Below are 15,243 nucleotides of genomic sequence, written 5' to 3'. Positions count from 1 at the left end.
ATGAGAAAATAAATTTCTCTTGTTTAAATAAAGCCACTCAGTCTGTGGTATTTTATTGTGGCAGCCCGAGCAGACCACACAGTCTTAACCATTTCTAAGTGTACGGTTCAGCACCGTTATGTGTATTCACATTGTACTGCAAACGATCTCCAGAACTCTTTTCATCATGCAAAACTGAAGCTCTGTATCCATCAAACAACTTCCCATTCCCCCCTACCCCCAGCCCCTGGCAACACCTTTCTACTTTCTGTCTATGAATTTGACTACTCTAGGTACTTCATATAAGTGGAATCAGACAGTGTTTGTCTTTTTTGTGACTAGCTTATTTCACTTAGTAGAATGTCTTCAAGGCCCATCCATATTGTAGCATGTGACAGGATTTCCTTCCTTTTAAGCTGAATAATAATCCATTGTATGTATAGACCACATTTTGTTTATCCTTTCGTCTGTCAGTGGACACTTGGGTTGCTTCCACCTTTGTATTATTTTATCTGAATAATGCTGCTATGAACATGGGTGTACAAATATCTCTTTGAGACCCTACTTTCAGTTCTCTGGGATATATATCCAAAAGTAAAAATGCTGGAGCATATCGTTCTATTTTTAATTTTTGGAACTACCATGTGTTTTTCCATAATGTCTGTACCATTTTACATTTCCACCAACAGTGCACAAGGTTCCAATTTTTGCATATCCCCATCAACACTTGTTATTTTCTGTGTTTTGATAGTAGCCATCCTAATGGGTATGAGGTAATATCTGATGGTTTTGCCCGAATGATTAGTGTTGTTGAGCATCTTTTCACGTGCTTGTTGTCCATTTGTATATCTTATTTGGAGAAATGTCTATTCATGTCCTTTGCTCATATTTTAATTGGGTGTTTTTTGTTATTGTTGAATTGTAGGAGTTCTTTATACATTTTGGATAGTAACCCCCTTCCTATCAGACATATGATTTGCAGACATTTTCTCTCATTCTATAGGTTGCATTTTCACACTGTTAATTGTGTCCTTTGTTTCACAGAAGTTTTTAATTCTGATGTAGTCCAGTTTATCTATTTTTACTTTTGTTGCCTATGCTTTTGGTGTCATAGCCAAGCAGTCATTGCTAAATCTGTTGTCATGAAGCTTTTCCCCTGTGTTTTCTTCTAAGGGTTTTGTACTTTTAGCTCTTACGCTTTGGTCTTTGATCCATTTTGAGTTAATTTTTGTGTATGGTGTGAGGTAAGGTTCACTTTCATTCTTTAGCCTATGGATATTCAGTTTTCCCAGCATCATTTGTTGAAAAGACTATCATTTCTCCTTTGAATGGTGCTGGCACCTTGTCAAAATTTTTTGGCCAGATGTGCAATGATTATACCTCTCTATTCCATTCCATTGGTCTATGTCTGTCTTTATGCCACTGTTTTGATCACTATACACTGTTTTGATTACTGTAGCTTTGTAGTAAGTTTTGAAATCAGGAAGTGTGAAACCTCCAACTCTTTTTCTTTTCTTTATCAAGATTGTTTTGGCTATTTGGGGTGTCTTAAGATTCCATATGAATTTTAGAATGGAGTTTCCTGTCTTTCTGCAAAAAACACCATTGGGATTTGGATAGGGATTGCATTAAATCTGTAGACTGCTTTGGGTAGTATTGACATCTTAACAATATTAAGTTTTCCAATCCATGAACATGGGATGTCTTTCCATTTGTGTCTTTTTAAATTTCTTTCAGCAATGTTTTGTAGTTTTCAGTGTGCAAGTCTTTAACCAACTTGGTTTAGTCTTTCCCTAAGTATTTTGTTCTTTTGGATGCTCTTATAAATAATTTGTACTTTTAAAAGTTTTTTTTAAGGGACTTCCCTGGTGGTCCAGTGGTGAGGACTCCACGCTTCCACTGCAGGGGGCGCGGGTTCAATCCCTGGTCTGGGAACTAAGATCCCAGAAGCTGCGTGGCATGGCCAAAAAAAAAAAAAAAAAAAGTTTTTTTAAGAAAATCTTTTTTTACCTTTACATTTAAGCCACTTGGGATTTTGTTTTGGCTTATGGCAAGATGTGAGCCATTTCTTTCTTTTTTGTTTTTTTCCTTCAAAGAGTAAAATGATTATCTCAGCGTCATCTATTAAATACTTCCATTCTCTACGTATTTGTGGTACTGCATTCATCATACACTAAATTCCTATTTTCACCTGCATCTTTCTCTGGGTTAGTTGCATTGCTGATCTGTTGATTAGAACAGGGTGCAGGTAGAGCGCAGTCTTGGGAGTGGCCATGCGCTTAGCACTGCGGAGTGGAAGACAGGTAGACAAGCCACCTGACTGCTTTCCCTTGTTCTTTGTGTCCCTAAGTATTTGGCCCTTTTACTTTCTATGTTTGTTGTGTGAAAAACAAATGGCTGCCCCTTGTAGGATCATTAACTGCCTCAGAGTCAGCTACATTTATTTCATTATTTTTACTACACAAAATGGTTATGCCAGCTTGGGGCACCTGGAGATGCATTGGTCTTCAGGCAGCCTAGGCCTTCTAAGAATGTTGTCTTTCTTCCGCCAGGTATTCGATGGTTTGGTGGTGTCCCTCTTATTTCCTTGGGCAAGAAGACAGTGAAACAACCAGTATATGTAAGTACCCTGGATAAAGGAGCTTTCTCTGAATTCAAGAGTCAGCTGATCAGTTTTCCAGTTGTATCCTAATCCTGTAATTCCATCATTTTTATCTTTGTCAACTTGCTTTGACTGGTTGCCTCTCAGTTTACCTAAGAGGTACATGTATTCTCTGTCTTCACTTGTTCATTCATTTAAGAAAACTGTATTGAGCCCTTAATGTGCTAGGCACACCACACGTCACTGGGAATATTGAGATGCTAACGACACAGACACACGTTGCTGTCCTCAAGATGGTCAGAGGCAGGTCAGCAAAACAATTGTCATGCAGCGTGATAAGTGCTATGACAGGAGAGGGTTTTACCTAAATATGTCAGAGGACACCTACTCCAGACTTGAGGGTCAGGGAAGGCCTCCAAGGAAATGACATCTTAGGTGAGACCCTAAAGATGATTCACATGCAGAGGGAGCGGTGTGTACAGGGGCCCAGAGGTGAGAGAGCATGTTGGAGTCCACGTTGTGTTGAACCAGGGTCTCTCAGCTGGGGCACTGTGGACTTCCTGGGCTGGTAACGCTTTGCCGTGGGGGCTGCTGTGGAATGTGTGGCCGCATTCCTGGCCTCCAGCCACCAGGTAGCAGTAGCACCCCCCAAGCTGTGACAACTAAAACTGCCTCCAGGCATTTGCCAATGTCCCTTGGGGGCCAAAATCACCCCTAGTGAAAACCACGGGGTCTGAAATCATGTAAGATTATTATTATTTTTAAAAGTCAAAATGGTAGAATATTGGCAGTTCCGTGTGGTTTGGACTAATGGTTTGTGATAGCACAGTGACAGCGAGAGGAGGAGGAGGAGGGGGTGAGGTTGGAGAGGCCTGGATGCCCCGGAAGCTAACGTGCTCTGACTGGAGAAGGTATTCAGGTGACCCGCCCATGTGGAGGTTATTTGAGCTCTTGAGATGTGGGTCTTAATCTTATCATTCTGTTGTTGCTGTGATCCATGTGGCGTGCTTTGCTTCCTTCCTCCCTCCCCTCCTCCCTTTCTTCCTTCCTCTCCCCCATCTCTCTCTGTTTCTCTCTCTTTCAACAGTTACTTAGACATGTGTTATAATTTCTTGTAGATTGTGGATGTCGCCAGAGGAATTGTTAATGCAATTAAGGATCCAGATGCCAGAGGGAAAACTTTTGCCTTTGTTGGGTAGGTGGCTGGAGTTTGACTTTAAAATAGTGCGGCCTGTTAAAATGAAAGAACCGTGATTTACAACAACAATAATTTCTAAACATGTCGCTCACAGGTCTGTTGGTTGCATTTTTCAGTGTCTTTCTTGGATGATATTTATTCCAGAAACCTTACTGTCTTGGCCCTGAGGCCAGTATATCTCAAAGAACCATCCAAAGACCATCATTATCAGAAGCTCCTGAATGCTTATATTAAGTCAGAATTGAGGGAACCTAGGAATCTGCTTGAGTAAATGATTCTTCTGTCACCAAAGTCTGAGAACCCCTGCCCTAGACTATTATGTAGCCATAGTCCAGTGACCCCCAAGGATGGTATTGTGCTACTCCGGTGATGTTTTTAATATATCAAAGGATAATCAAACAAAACACTTTTAGGGAGTAAGTACAGTTGCAAAATCAAATTAATTTTGCTAGATTATCACTATGCCCCAAAAGGTTGGAAATGGCTGGCTTAGGGTACAGTTTTTAGGGCTTTGCAAGACTGATCATTTGTTATATGCTCTCCTTGTTGAAATTCGCTCTCGGGAAAAATGGGGCACAGTTAAGCTATGTGACTTGCCTGAAATTATTCAATCATGTCACAGCTAGGTTTAGGACCTTTTTACTGAATTAATTAAAACCAAAACACTAAGACCTGGGCTTCCTTGGTGGCGCAGTGGTTAAGAATCTGCCTGCCAGTGCAGGGGACACGGTTTGAGCCCTGGTCCGGGAAGATCCCACATGCCACGGAGCAGTAAAGCCCCTGCGCCACAACTACTGAGCCTGCGCTCTAGAGCCGCTGAGCCACAGCTACTGAAGCCCGCGCGCCTAGAGCCCGTGCTCCGCAACAAGAGAAGCCACCACAATGAGAAGCCCTCACACAGCAACGAAGAGTAGCCCCTGCTCGCTGCAACTAGAGAAAAGCCCGCGCACAGCAACGAAGACCGAACGCAGCCAAAAATAAATAAATAAAAATAAAATAAATTAAAAAAACAAAACAAAACACTAAGACTCAATCTGCCCAGTGGAAAAGTACCAAATTCACCTAATAATTGGCCCAGAATCCTACTTGCTTCTTGAGAAAAGACATTCTTCTCTCCAAGCCAGGAGACATGGTATATTTTCCCAGCATTATGGATTCATATATTGTCACGTTTCACTATCACTATAGATTTAGTTTAGTAAAGTTTTTTTTCAGTGCAAAAAGCTCTGTATTGTGTTTCCATGTCAACCAGCTGCTGGAAGATGTATGTCTCCCTGAGTTCCCAATTCAGTACATTAGTGTGTAATCAGTTATATACTCTAGGAAAATTATTTACAAAAAATGTGTGTTCAGCACGGTTTCCATAAAACACTAGGCTCAAAAGATACCAGATTCTAGTCAAGTGATATTTAGACCAGGATTCCAAGGAATAGATGAGCAGAAATGGTTTTATAGACTTTGCTTACTGCTCAGTGGAGATGGCTCTGGGATGAGTTAGCCATTTTCCTCTTTACCTTTGCCCAGCCAGTCCAACCTCTTTGCCAGGCGGCAGTAGGTCATACTTATCTGACACAGTGATGGGAAAAGTAAGATACACAGGGAAGTGTAGGCATTTTTCCTTGTGAAATTGTAAATGTGTATCCACACTTCTCTTCAGCCCCAGGGGAAAACTTTGTTTATTTCCCTGAGGCTAAGGCAGAGGCATGACTTTAATTTTGCTCGTAGTTTTTTCATAGTTATTAATTACATGATGTTGGTCCATTTTATCAATCGTCCATTAAATATCTATTGATACACACATACATACACAAAACTGAGAACCAGTAAACAAGTTCAGCAAGGTTACAAGGCACAAAATCAATATGTAAAGATCAATTTCCATATATTAGCAAATGAACAATCTGAAAATAAAATAAAGAAAATAATTTTATTCACAGTAGCATCAAAAAAATAAAATACTTAGGTATAAATTTAACAAAAGAAATACAAGACTTGTATACTGAAAATCACCTAACATTGAGGAGGAAAATGAAGGAAGACCTAAGTAAATGGAAAGACATTTCATGTTCATGGGTTGGAAGAGTCAATATTGTTAAAATGGCAATTTTCCCCAAATTGATCTGTATATTCAACTCGATTCTTACCAAAATTTGAGCGTGCTTTTTTGCAGAAATTGACAAATTGATTCTAAATTTATACGGAAATGCAAAAGATCCACAATAGCCAAAACCATTTTGACAAAGAAAAATAAAGTTGGAGCACTTAAGCTTTCCAATTTCAAAACTTAATTGAAAGCTATAATTATAAAGACAATGTGGTACTGGCATAAGAATAGACAAAGAAGTCAATTAAACAATTGATAGTCTAGAAATCAGCCTTTATGCTTATGGACGATAGATTTTTGCCAGGGGTGCCATGACATTGCAATGGGGAAATGATAATCTTTTCAACAATAGTACTATCCATATGCAAAAAGATGAGCATAGATTCTGATTTCACACCATACATCAAAAAATTAAAATAGATCCAAGGCCTAACTGTAAGGATTTAACTATAAAACTTTTGGAAGAAACATTTAAAAATCTTCTAGACGTGGGGTTAGGCAAAGATTTTGTAGATACGACATCAAAAGCATACTTCATCAAAGAAAAGAATGGATAAATAACACTTCACTGAAATTAAAAACTTTCGTACTTCATAAGACATCATTAAGAAAAAGATGAAAAGACAAGATCATCAGTTAAAAGGCAGGATGGGGTGGGTGAGAGAGGTATATGGAAAATTTGAGGACGGAAAAGAAGATAGGAAGCACTCCCTGAGAGAAGAGGAAAAGAGCACTCCTGGGAGCGCACAGTAGGACTGCAAAGCAGAGCTGAGTCTTCCCCTTGAAACTCATGATCAGAAATGTAAGGGGAAGCCAGTTAGCCCAGGGCTGTTTTCTCTGCAACTGTGTCTTGCTGGGGGTTCAGGCACAAAGAAGGCAGATACTTGGATTAACCAGAGAAGGGGTTTTGCTGCGCTAGGATAGTGGAGAGGTGCTGGGGACAAGGTTTTGCTGAGGATATTTGCAGAGGAATGACTACAGTATCGAACCATGAAATCTAAGCTGGGAAGGACACAGCCTTCAGTGTACCTTTCTCTGAGCAGGGGCACATAGACCAGTCTTTGAGTCACAGTTAATGGAACACAAAGGGTTTTAGAACAGCTGAAGAGCAAGTGTATGACATAGTTAGTTTGCCCAAGATACCAGTATTGCTTGTCATCATGAAGATTGCAGTTGTTCTTTGGCATAGCATGTATTATATGCAGTGATTTCTGGAACTTGAAGGAAGCTATTTGAGGGCTTTGTCTGGTAGTTCCCCTAGCTGACATTTTCTTCTTCTTTTTTGTTTCTTTTTGTTTTGGGGTGGTTTTTTTTGGTGAAAATGTCAGAATGATGAGGTTCTCACTGAATTGCCTTAATTCAGCTCTCAGCTGTCACAGGCTTTCTAAGACAAAGAGATTAGGAAATGGGTGAAGAGATATTAAAGTGTATTATAAGCAATAATAGTTATTAAAGCTAGGTTATACTGGTACAGAACTATTCAGATCAGTGGAATAGAACGGGAAGTCCAGAAACAGTCTCAAATATATGTAAGAATAGAGTGTGATAAGGGTGATATTTCAAAATATGGGGAAAGGGTAGATTTTTCAGTAAATGCTGAGACATCTTTATCCTATATCAATACAAAAATACATGGCAGGATGACTTATTTTATGGGTAAAAAAACAAAGCATTAGAATAAATATGTGGACATTTATTTATGTCACTAGTGACTATAGAGGGATTTTCTAAATATAAAACCAAATAGTGAAGTAAAAGAAGTCAGTAGTTTTGATTAAATGAACTCTTTAAACTTCTGTATGCCACAAGACAATTAAACATTAAAAGGCAGTAATATAAACAATAAAAGATATTTCCAACTATATCATTAAAATATAAAAATTTTTACAAACCATTCTTATAGAGACTCCAGGAGGAAAGAGAGAAAAGCAATAAATGTAAATGGCCAAAAATATATGAAGAAAAAAATTAATCTCTAATATTAAAGTAATGCTAATTAAAATGTTGAGGTACCTTTTTCTACCTGGCAGATGGACAAAATTTTGTCTGCTCATTTTTTTATGACTAAACTCATTTTTGGTGAGGGGACTACTAGCATTTTCTATTAAGTTGATATAACCTCTTTGGAAGAGGTTTGATAAAAGCCTTAAGGCTTTGATAAAAGCCTTAAAATTTCAAAATATACTTTGAGCTAGTTCTACTTCTGGAATATATTACAGATACATAATTATGGATATGTAGAAATATTTACAATAAGAATGTTCATTAAAACATTATTTTATAAAAGAAAAATATTTTTAGTAGCTTAAATATCCAAAACCTGAGAATTGGTGATAAAATAATTATGATTACCTGCAATACAATATGGGCAACCATTAAGCATGCACCAGAATATTTAGTGACACAGAAAGATGATTGGGATTTAATGTTAAATGAAAAAGACATTACAGAATACAATGACCTGTGTGATCTTATGTTTATAAAAGCAAAAAATGTATAAGGGGATGAGGGACTTCCCTGGTGGCGCAGTGGTTAGGAATCCGCCTGCCAATGCAGGGGACATGGGTTCGATCACTGGTCCAGGAAGATCCCACATGACGCAGAACAACTAAGCCCGTGTGCCACAGCTACTGAAGACTGCACCTAGAGCCCATGCTCTGCAACAAGAGAAGCTACCGCAATGAGAAGCCTGTGCACTGCAATGAAGAGTAGCCCCCACTCGCTGCAACTAGAGAAAGACCACACGCAGTAACGAAGACCTAATGCAGCCAAAAAATAAATAAGTAAAAATAAATAAATAAATAAAATTTTAAAATAAATAAATAAATTAAATTAAATTTTAAAATATAAGAGGATGAGAAGTTAAGTTTATTATTATATATTAAGTTTATTAACTTCATCTTTGGTGGGTGGTTTTTCTTTGTGCTAATCTGTATTTCCTATAGTGCATATGTGTTTCCTTTTTCATAAGAAAGATGTTATTTTGTAAAGTTAAGAACGAAAAAAAAATAAAAAAAGAACGAAAGTTTGTGAGGAGCAAATAATCTGAAGAACTGTGAATTTTCTGTTTGTAGGCCCAGTCGGTATGTCCTCTTTGACCTGGTGCAGTACATCTTTGCCGTGGCTCACAGACCCTTCCTGGCCTACCCTTTGCCACATTTTGCATATCAGTAAGTAAAGCGCTGCTTTTTGTGCCTTCTAGAGAAGAGCTAACTAGAGACTTCGTTTGTAATGCTCCCACCCAGGGGTTAGAGGGAGTACGTCCGTTGCGGTGAAATCTGGGAATCTCTAACCAGGAGGTGCTTCTGATATCTTGACATTCATCTAGGAAAGAGCCAGAGGAGTCTAAGAAAGGGAATGTTGATTTGTGGGTAAGAAAAACACTGTGTTGGAAGGTTGAATCTGCAGGTCTTCAGATTCTCCTGTTAGAAGCCACTGGGTTTAATTGGCAGCGTCTTGCTTGGCAGGTCATGTGAAGGAGCAATCAAGTTTCCCTCTGTTTCATCCACTCACCCAGGAGGGGGAAAGGGGCCCTCCTTCATTAAGGCAGTCTGATCCCAGGGTTGGGGAAAGGAGCCAGGTCAATTCAGCCGCTTCCTGCGGTTGCCTTATTTGCTTTTTATGCTTCTTGCTTCACTTCTCCCCTCTGTAGGTTTAGCATCTTGGAATGATCACACACTGAGGTACTGGTCAGGGAGACTTTCACATCCAGTTTGCCAGAGATTGACTGATGAAGCAACACAGCAGCTCACTTCTTCATTCGTTTAGTCATTCAGTCATTCAACAAACATTTCTTGTTGCCAACTGTGTCTTAGGCAATGTACCAGGCACTCAGGATGTTACAGTAAATCCTCAAAAAAGCTTCTGACCTAACAGAAGTATCAGAGAGATAGACAGTTAGAAGGCAATGTGATGGTAATATTTATTGGGAGTGTTCCATCTTTCAGGCTGCCTTCTTCATCTCATTTAACACTCCCAGTGGCTCCGAGGTCAGTGGGGCAGAGTGGCGACTGAGTGGCAGAGCAGGGCTGAGGAGTATCTCCATTTAAAGGACCAGCAGAGCAAGAGGAGTTTATCAGGGAAGCTAGAAGAGAGTAATCAGATGCTTAAGTGAAAAATGGAGAGAGTGGCCTCCTGGGTACCAAAGGAAGGGGAGTGCTTTAAGGAGGGAATGACTTTGAAGGAGAGGAGCTTTGCTATTCTGTTCACATCTGTGTCTTCAGCACCTAGAACAGTGTTAGGCACACAGTATGCCTTTTGTTAATGTTTATGGAATGAAATGCTGTACAAAAGTCAGGTAAGATAAAGAGAAAAGGGCATCCACTGGAGCTAGTGGTGAGGTCATTTGTGGCGGGGGCCTCGGGGCAGTGGAGGGGTATGAGCCAGTTTGCAGGGAGCTGCTTTCGCGGTTGTGCCTACAGCTGAGGCTTATCCTGAAGCTGGCGTATGCCCATGGCGTGGCCCCCGAGGACCCGAAAATACAGACTGGAGGTGATCTGTTAGCGTAGAACCAGAGCAGAGTTGGAGGATTGTAAGCGGTGTTTTTTGTTTTGTTTTGTTTTGTTTTGTTTAAGCCAGTAAAGTGTCCTTTTTTTGCCATTGGAACATGTTGGCTGGAATCTGAGGCTTGCTATGTTCCTGGAGAAATTCTGACCAATCTTCAGCTTCCTTTTTCATTTTTTTATACCTCCCTTTGGAATGATGTTTTTCAGGTTTTTAAAAAGCTGCGGAACCCTGGGTTTGATGACTTCTGACCTAAAGGCCCGTTAGGACAACCAGATGAAAGCAGAGCTGGCCTGGCCATAGGGATGGTCGCTGCTCAAAGCACACGCTCGCAGCTCCGCCTCCAGTCCTCTGCGGGGGCCCCGAGGAATTCCTAGGGGGCCTCCCTGTCCTGAAGACACGTGAGACAGGAGCTCAGGTGGCAGATAAGGAGACCCCTGGGTTTCAGTAGGGTGAAGAGATGGTGCTGAGGAGGCAGGTGGCCCCTCTTGTCCGGGTTTTCTCTTGGCTTCCTGATTTGAACCGTAGATCTTAGGCATCTCCTTACTTTTGGATTTTTTGGTTCTCTCGGGGCCCCTACTTTTAAGGCTCACGCTTTCTATCTTGCATACCGCCTGGCTTGCCCTGTGTCCTTGACAGAAGCCTGTTTGAACGTCTGGGGCTTAACTTTGACTGAATGTGACAGATGTCACTGAACGTTGGATCTCTTTTGTTTGTCTTGTTGGTGAGGCAGCTGTACTGTATGTTGGTTTTTCCGATTCACTATCCCTTTGGTGGGAGCCTAGGAGAGCCACAGTGAGGTGGTCAGGCTGTTGCCTCGAAAGGCGAGGTGACCTCCCAGGCACTGGGGCCAGGAGGTTCGGATGTTTGTTAGTTTCTTTAAAACCCTGCAGTGACTTCCTGGCTCCCCGGCAGCCTCCCTTGCTTGCTTGGCTTGAACATCGAGCAGAGACGCTCACCACGTGTGCCTTGTTCATTCCTCTTTCCAGATGGCTAGGTCGACTCTTTGAAATTAGTCCGTTTGAGCCCTGGACCACGAGGGATAAAGTGGAGCGGGTGAGTATGAGGGTGATGAACACTTGCCCGGGCGGATGCCGGGCAGAGAGCCGCGGAGATGGGTGAGTGAGCGCCAAGCTTGCTCACGGGCTTGCCTGGCTTATCTCCACGTGCTTGTCTGCCGTCCTCGTGTCTGAGGTCAGCCCCTCCCTTGTGCACAAAAGGCACCCACGCCCAGCCTCTCTGGGGCCCTATCTTTGGCATTTTCAGTTTTCCTTCCTCCGCGGGACCCTCTCCATCCACGTACACACAGACATGCCTTAACACTAGCCCTGTGGTTTTCTAAGGCCGAAGGCCCTCCCTGGGCCCGTCGCGTCTGGCCGCTGCCCTGCTTGTCTGTGTCTGCGTGCACCAGACTCCTCAGAAGACCTGTCTCTACCTGTGGTTGACAGCTTCTTACCTCCTTCTTGCTTTACCCCACTCCTGGCTTTTATTTCCGTGTCTCCCCGAACCCGGCTCTGTTCCCGGTCACCTGGGGCCTCTGTGCCGCCAACTCCCGCGGTCAGCACTCTGACCTGCGCTCACCCCATCTGTGAGCCGCATTGGGCAGAGGCGCCCCTCCTGGCCTCTTGAAACCCCGGTTTCCACCTGCGCTGTCCACATTCTCGTGCTTCTCGTGCTCACTCGGTCTCCCTGGTTCACCCTCTGTCCCTGGTCTCTGACGGTGGGGACCAAGGACTCTGTCTTCAGCCCTTTCCTGTCCTTGCTCTTTCTCTGAGCGACCCTCATCTCGCCCCGGGCTCCAGCCGCTGTCTGTGAGCTCTTGGCAGCGGCTTCAGTTCCAGCCCTGCATGGCCTCCCTGCCCACCCAGCTGCAGGCCTCACATCTGTTTAGCTGTGTGATGGTTATCCGAAACACGGCTCGTCCGAGAGTGCAATGGCAAACCCGCTTCTCTCCTAGCCCCTCTCAGCTCGGTTAGTGATATCACCGTTCTCTCTGTTGCTCAAGCCAAAAATCTGGAAATCCTCCATGATTTCTTCCTTTCCTTACCCGCCTAAACAGTACTGTCCCATCCTTCCTGCTGCAATGGAAATGTTCTGTCATCTCTAGTGTTCAGAAAGTAGCCACGAGCAACAGTGACTGTGGAATGCCTGAAATACGCCTAGTGTGACTGCAGAAATAAGATTTGAGTTTTATTCAATTTGTATTGGACAGCACAGGTCTGGCCCGTCAGCAGGTATTGATGGGAAACCAGCTGTATGCTAGATCTCACCTCCCTCTTCCTACCTTTTTATTCAGCTTTTTATTATGAAAATGATTATAATAGCATTGAAACTTTTCCACTTCCAGAAGGGTAGAGGAAATAGTCGTCTCCACTGTACCCACTCTGATCCAGGAGGGTAGCTCATTCCTTCCTTAGCCTCTGGACTGGCCCCGGCTGCCTCTCGTCCCCTGCAGTGCCCTGATCCCCTCCCATCTCGCTGTCTCCAGGCTGGTCTCCCTCGCTGATCGTTTGCCCACTGCGTGTAGAAGTGTTTGTGTAGAAGTGTTTCTAGGGAGGATACAAAATAAAATACACACACTCTGCCGTCTCTACCTTTGAAAACCTAGTGGCCTTTTACCAACAAGCAGCAGCCAGAGTGTCCTCTGAATGTTACTTAAAAGCTAAAATGTTAACAGGATGGAAACATAGTCCTTGGGGAACAGATGTCGCAGCTGTTATCCCAAGGTGTCCTTTCTATGTTCAGGAAAGATCGGGCGGGAGAACTGATGGCCGGGACGCTTCAGCGTGTCTGACGGATGCGCCTCTTATATTTGTCACTGAGGAAGTGTTGGGGCAGCAGGCTGCTGGGTTTTGGATTTGATCTGGGGAGACGGCTTGACAGCTGTTCGGTGGAAGGATGGCAGGCGTGCTCAGGTGGGAGGATGGGGGTGCTTGCTGCTCTGGGTGTAGCCCGAGCCTCTTCGTCTGCTTGCGGATGAGCCGGGGTCTTTGGAAGCTCAGGGCTCACCCTCCTTCCCTCCAAGCAAGGTGGGTTTGGATTTTTAGATCTATCGTCAGCATTAGTCAGCCAGGTTAAGTAGAGCTGGAGACAAAGGTTCATGGATTGTCGCTGAATAATCTTGATTCAGCAAAACCGAGGCAGAAAGCTGTGCTCGGAGAACAGGCCCAGGGGATCCTCGGGATGGGCTGGTTTTGCCTCAGCCCCCGTTTCTTTTTTTTTTTTAATTAATTAATTTATTTATTCATTTATGGCTGTGTTGGGTCTTCGTTTCTGTGCGAGGGCTTTCTCCAGCTGTGGCAAGCGGGGTCCACTCTTCATCGCGGTGCGCGGGCCTCTCACTATCGCGGCCTCTCTTGTTGCGGAGCACAGGCTCCAGACGCGCAGGCTCAGTAGTTGTGGCTCGCGGGCCTAGTTGCTCCGCGGCATGTGGGATCTTCCCAGACCAGGGCTCGAACCCGTGTCCCCTGCATTGGCAGGCAGACTCTCAACCACTGCGCCACCAGGGAAGCCCTCAGCTCCTGTTTCTTTACTGAGCCTCACAGATGTGACGACCTGTCTGCTCCAGCCCAGACCGACTGCTGTGTAACCCTCACCGGAGCCTGTGTTTTGTACTCGCGGATAGACCTTGAGCTGTCACTTGCCTTTCCCTCCACAAGCCCTTTTCTGTGGTCTGCTTTGGGTGGTTCCGGGCATCAGCCCCTGCCCCGTATCCTCTGAAACCAGTGAAGTCTCAGCAGCGGGACTCAGGCCGGCTTGCGGGTTGGAGTGTTTGCGAGGCCAGCACTCCGTGTCCTTGGCCGCTTTTCAGTGCTCTCTGCGCGTCTTGTTTACTCACAGGTTCACATCACAGACATGACCCTGCCTCACCTGCCCGGCTTGGAAGACCTGGGTATTCAAGCCACGCCCCTGGAGCTCAAGGCCATCGAGGTGCTGCGACGTCACCGCACGTACCGCTGGCTGTCTTCTGAGATTGAAGATGTGAAACCGTCCAAGACAGTCACTGTTTAGTGGCCCCTGAGCTGCCCTTGGTTTTTGGTGTCATTCGGGTCACTAGCGACCAGGCCACCTTTGGCAGAGAATCCTGTACATAGTGCATAAGCGCCCCTATTAAAACATCTGAGATCAAATTCTGTGCCAACATTTTCTTTCTTGATTTACAAAGGGAGTGATTCAGCCATCTAGAATTTGAGCATTATTTTCTTTAAATTTATATATTTAATAGTGACACATATATATCTTACTCTCTGAAATGCTGGAGGATTTGAATGTCCTTCTGTCAGGCCACTTCTTGTGAATGTTCCGGAAGATGAGAACCGCTTTTTAAGGTCAGAATATTGTGAAGCCCCTGCGTGATATATGATGCCTTTTAATAAACACTAATTGAGAAAAGACACAATGTCCCATAACTAATCTGAATTTATCCACACTTTGGGTATTTTTAAACATTTATCTTAATGATCTCTACACGCATTTAAAATATAGAACATACGTGGAAAACCGTTGTCTGTAGCCGTGGATCCTCAGACGACCTGCAATAATTCCATAGTCCTCCGCCCCGATCTGAACTCGCCACGGCCTCTACCCGCCTGCGGTTAGGACAGCCTCTAGACAGTTTCAGACACGTGGGTGTACAGGGATCCTGTGCCGTGTAAAGGAGTGCCAGCGCTTCGGAATTAGCACTGTTTGCGTGAGTTGTTAACCTCACAGCCAAGATCCAGATGCACAGTTGGTTCAGTGTCGGCAAGTCCCTCAGGACAGTATGATGAAAAACTCCCAGGGTTTGTGGTGGAGCTAACGCACCACCTTCCTAGGCGGCCCAGGGTTGGTCACGCAGCCCACTGCAGTGCAGCGCCT

The 15,243-nt window shown here is 43.7% G+C and overlaps 1 protein-coding gene across 1 annotated transcript in view; it reads left to right on the top strand.

Annotated features, from left to right (window-relative positions):
* NDUFA9 (NADH:ubiquinone oxidoreductase subunit A9) overlaps nucleotides 1-14,516 on the top strand; it is a 30,630-nt gene extending 16,114 nt beyond the window's left edge. The window contains exons 7-11 of the mRNA XM_082421571.1: nucleotides 2,532-2,599; nucleotides 3,700-3,776; nucleotides 8,958-9,053; nucleotides 11,376-11,442; nucleotides 14,227-14,516. Of these exons, the coding sequence (XP_082277697.1) occupies nucleotides 2,532-2,599; nucleotides 3,700-3,776; nucleotides 8,958-9,053; nucleotides 11,376-11,442; nucleotides 14,227-14,397 (479 nt within the window). The 3' untranslated portion in view covers nucleotides 14,398-14,516. The remainder of the gene's footprint in view (nucleotides 1-2,531; nucleotides 2,600-3,699; nucleotides 3,777-8,957; nucleotides 9,054-11,375; nucleotides 11,443-14,226) is intronic.
* The last annotated feature ends 727 nt before the right edge of the window (nucleotides 14,517-15,243 follow it).

Source organism: Balaenoptera physalus, assembly GCF_965194825.1.
Source record: "Balaenoptera physalus genome assembly, chromosome: 13".
Taxonomy (NCBI): domain Eukaryota; kingdom Metazoa; phylum Chordata; class Mammalia; order Artiodactyla; family Balaenopteridae; genus Balaenoptera; species Balaenoptera physalus.
Note: the sequence above shows the minus strand (reverse complement) of the source record. Positions and strands in the feature narration are given on the sequence as shown.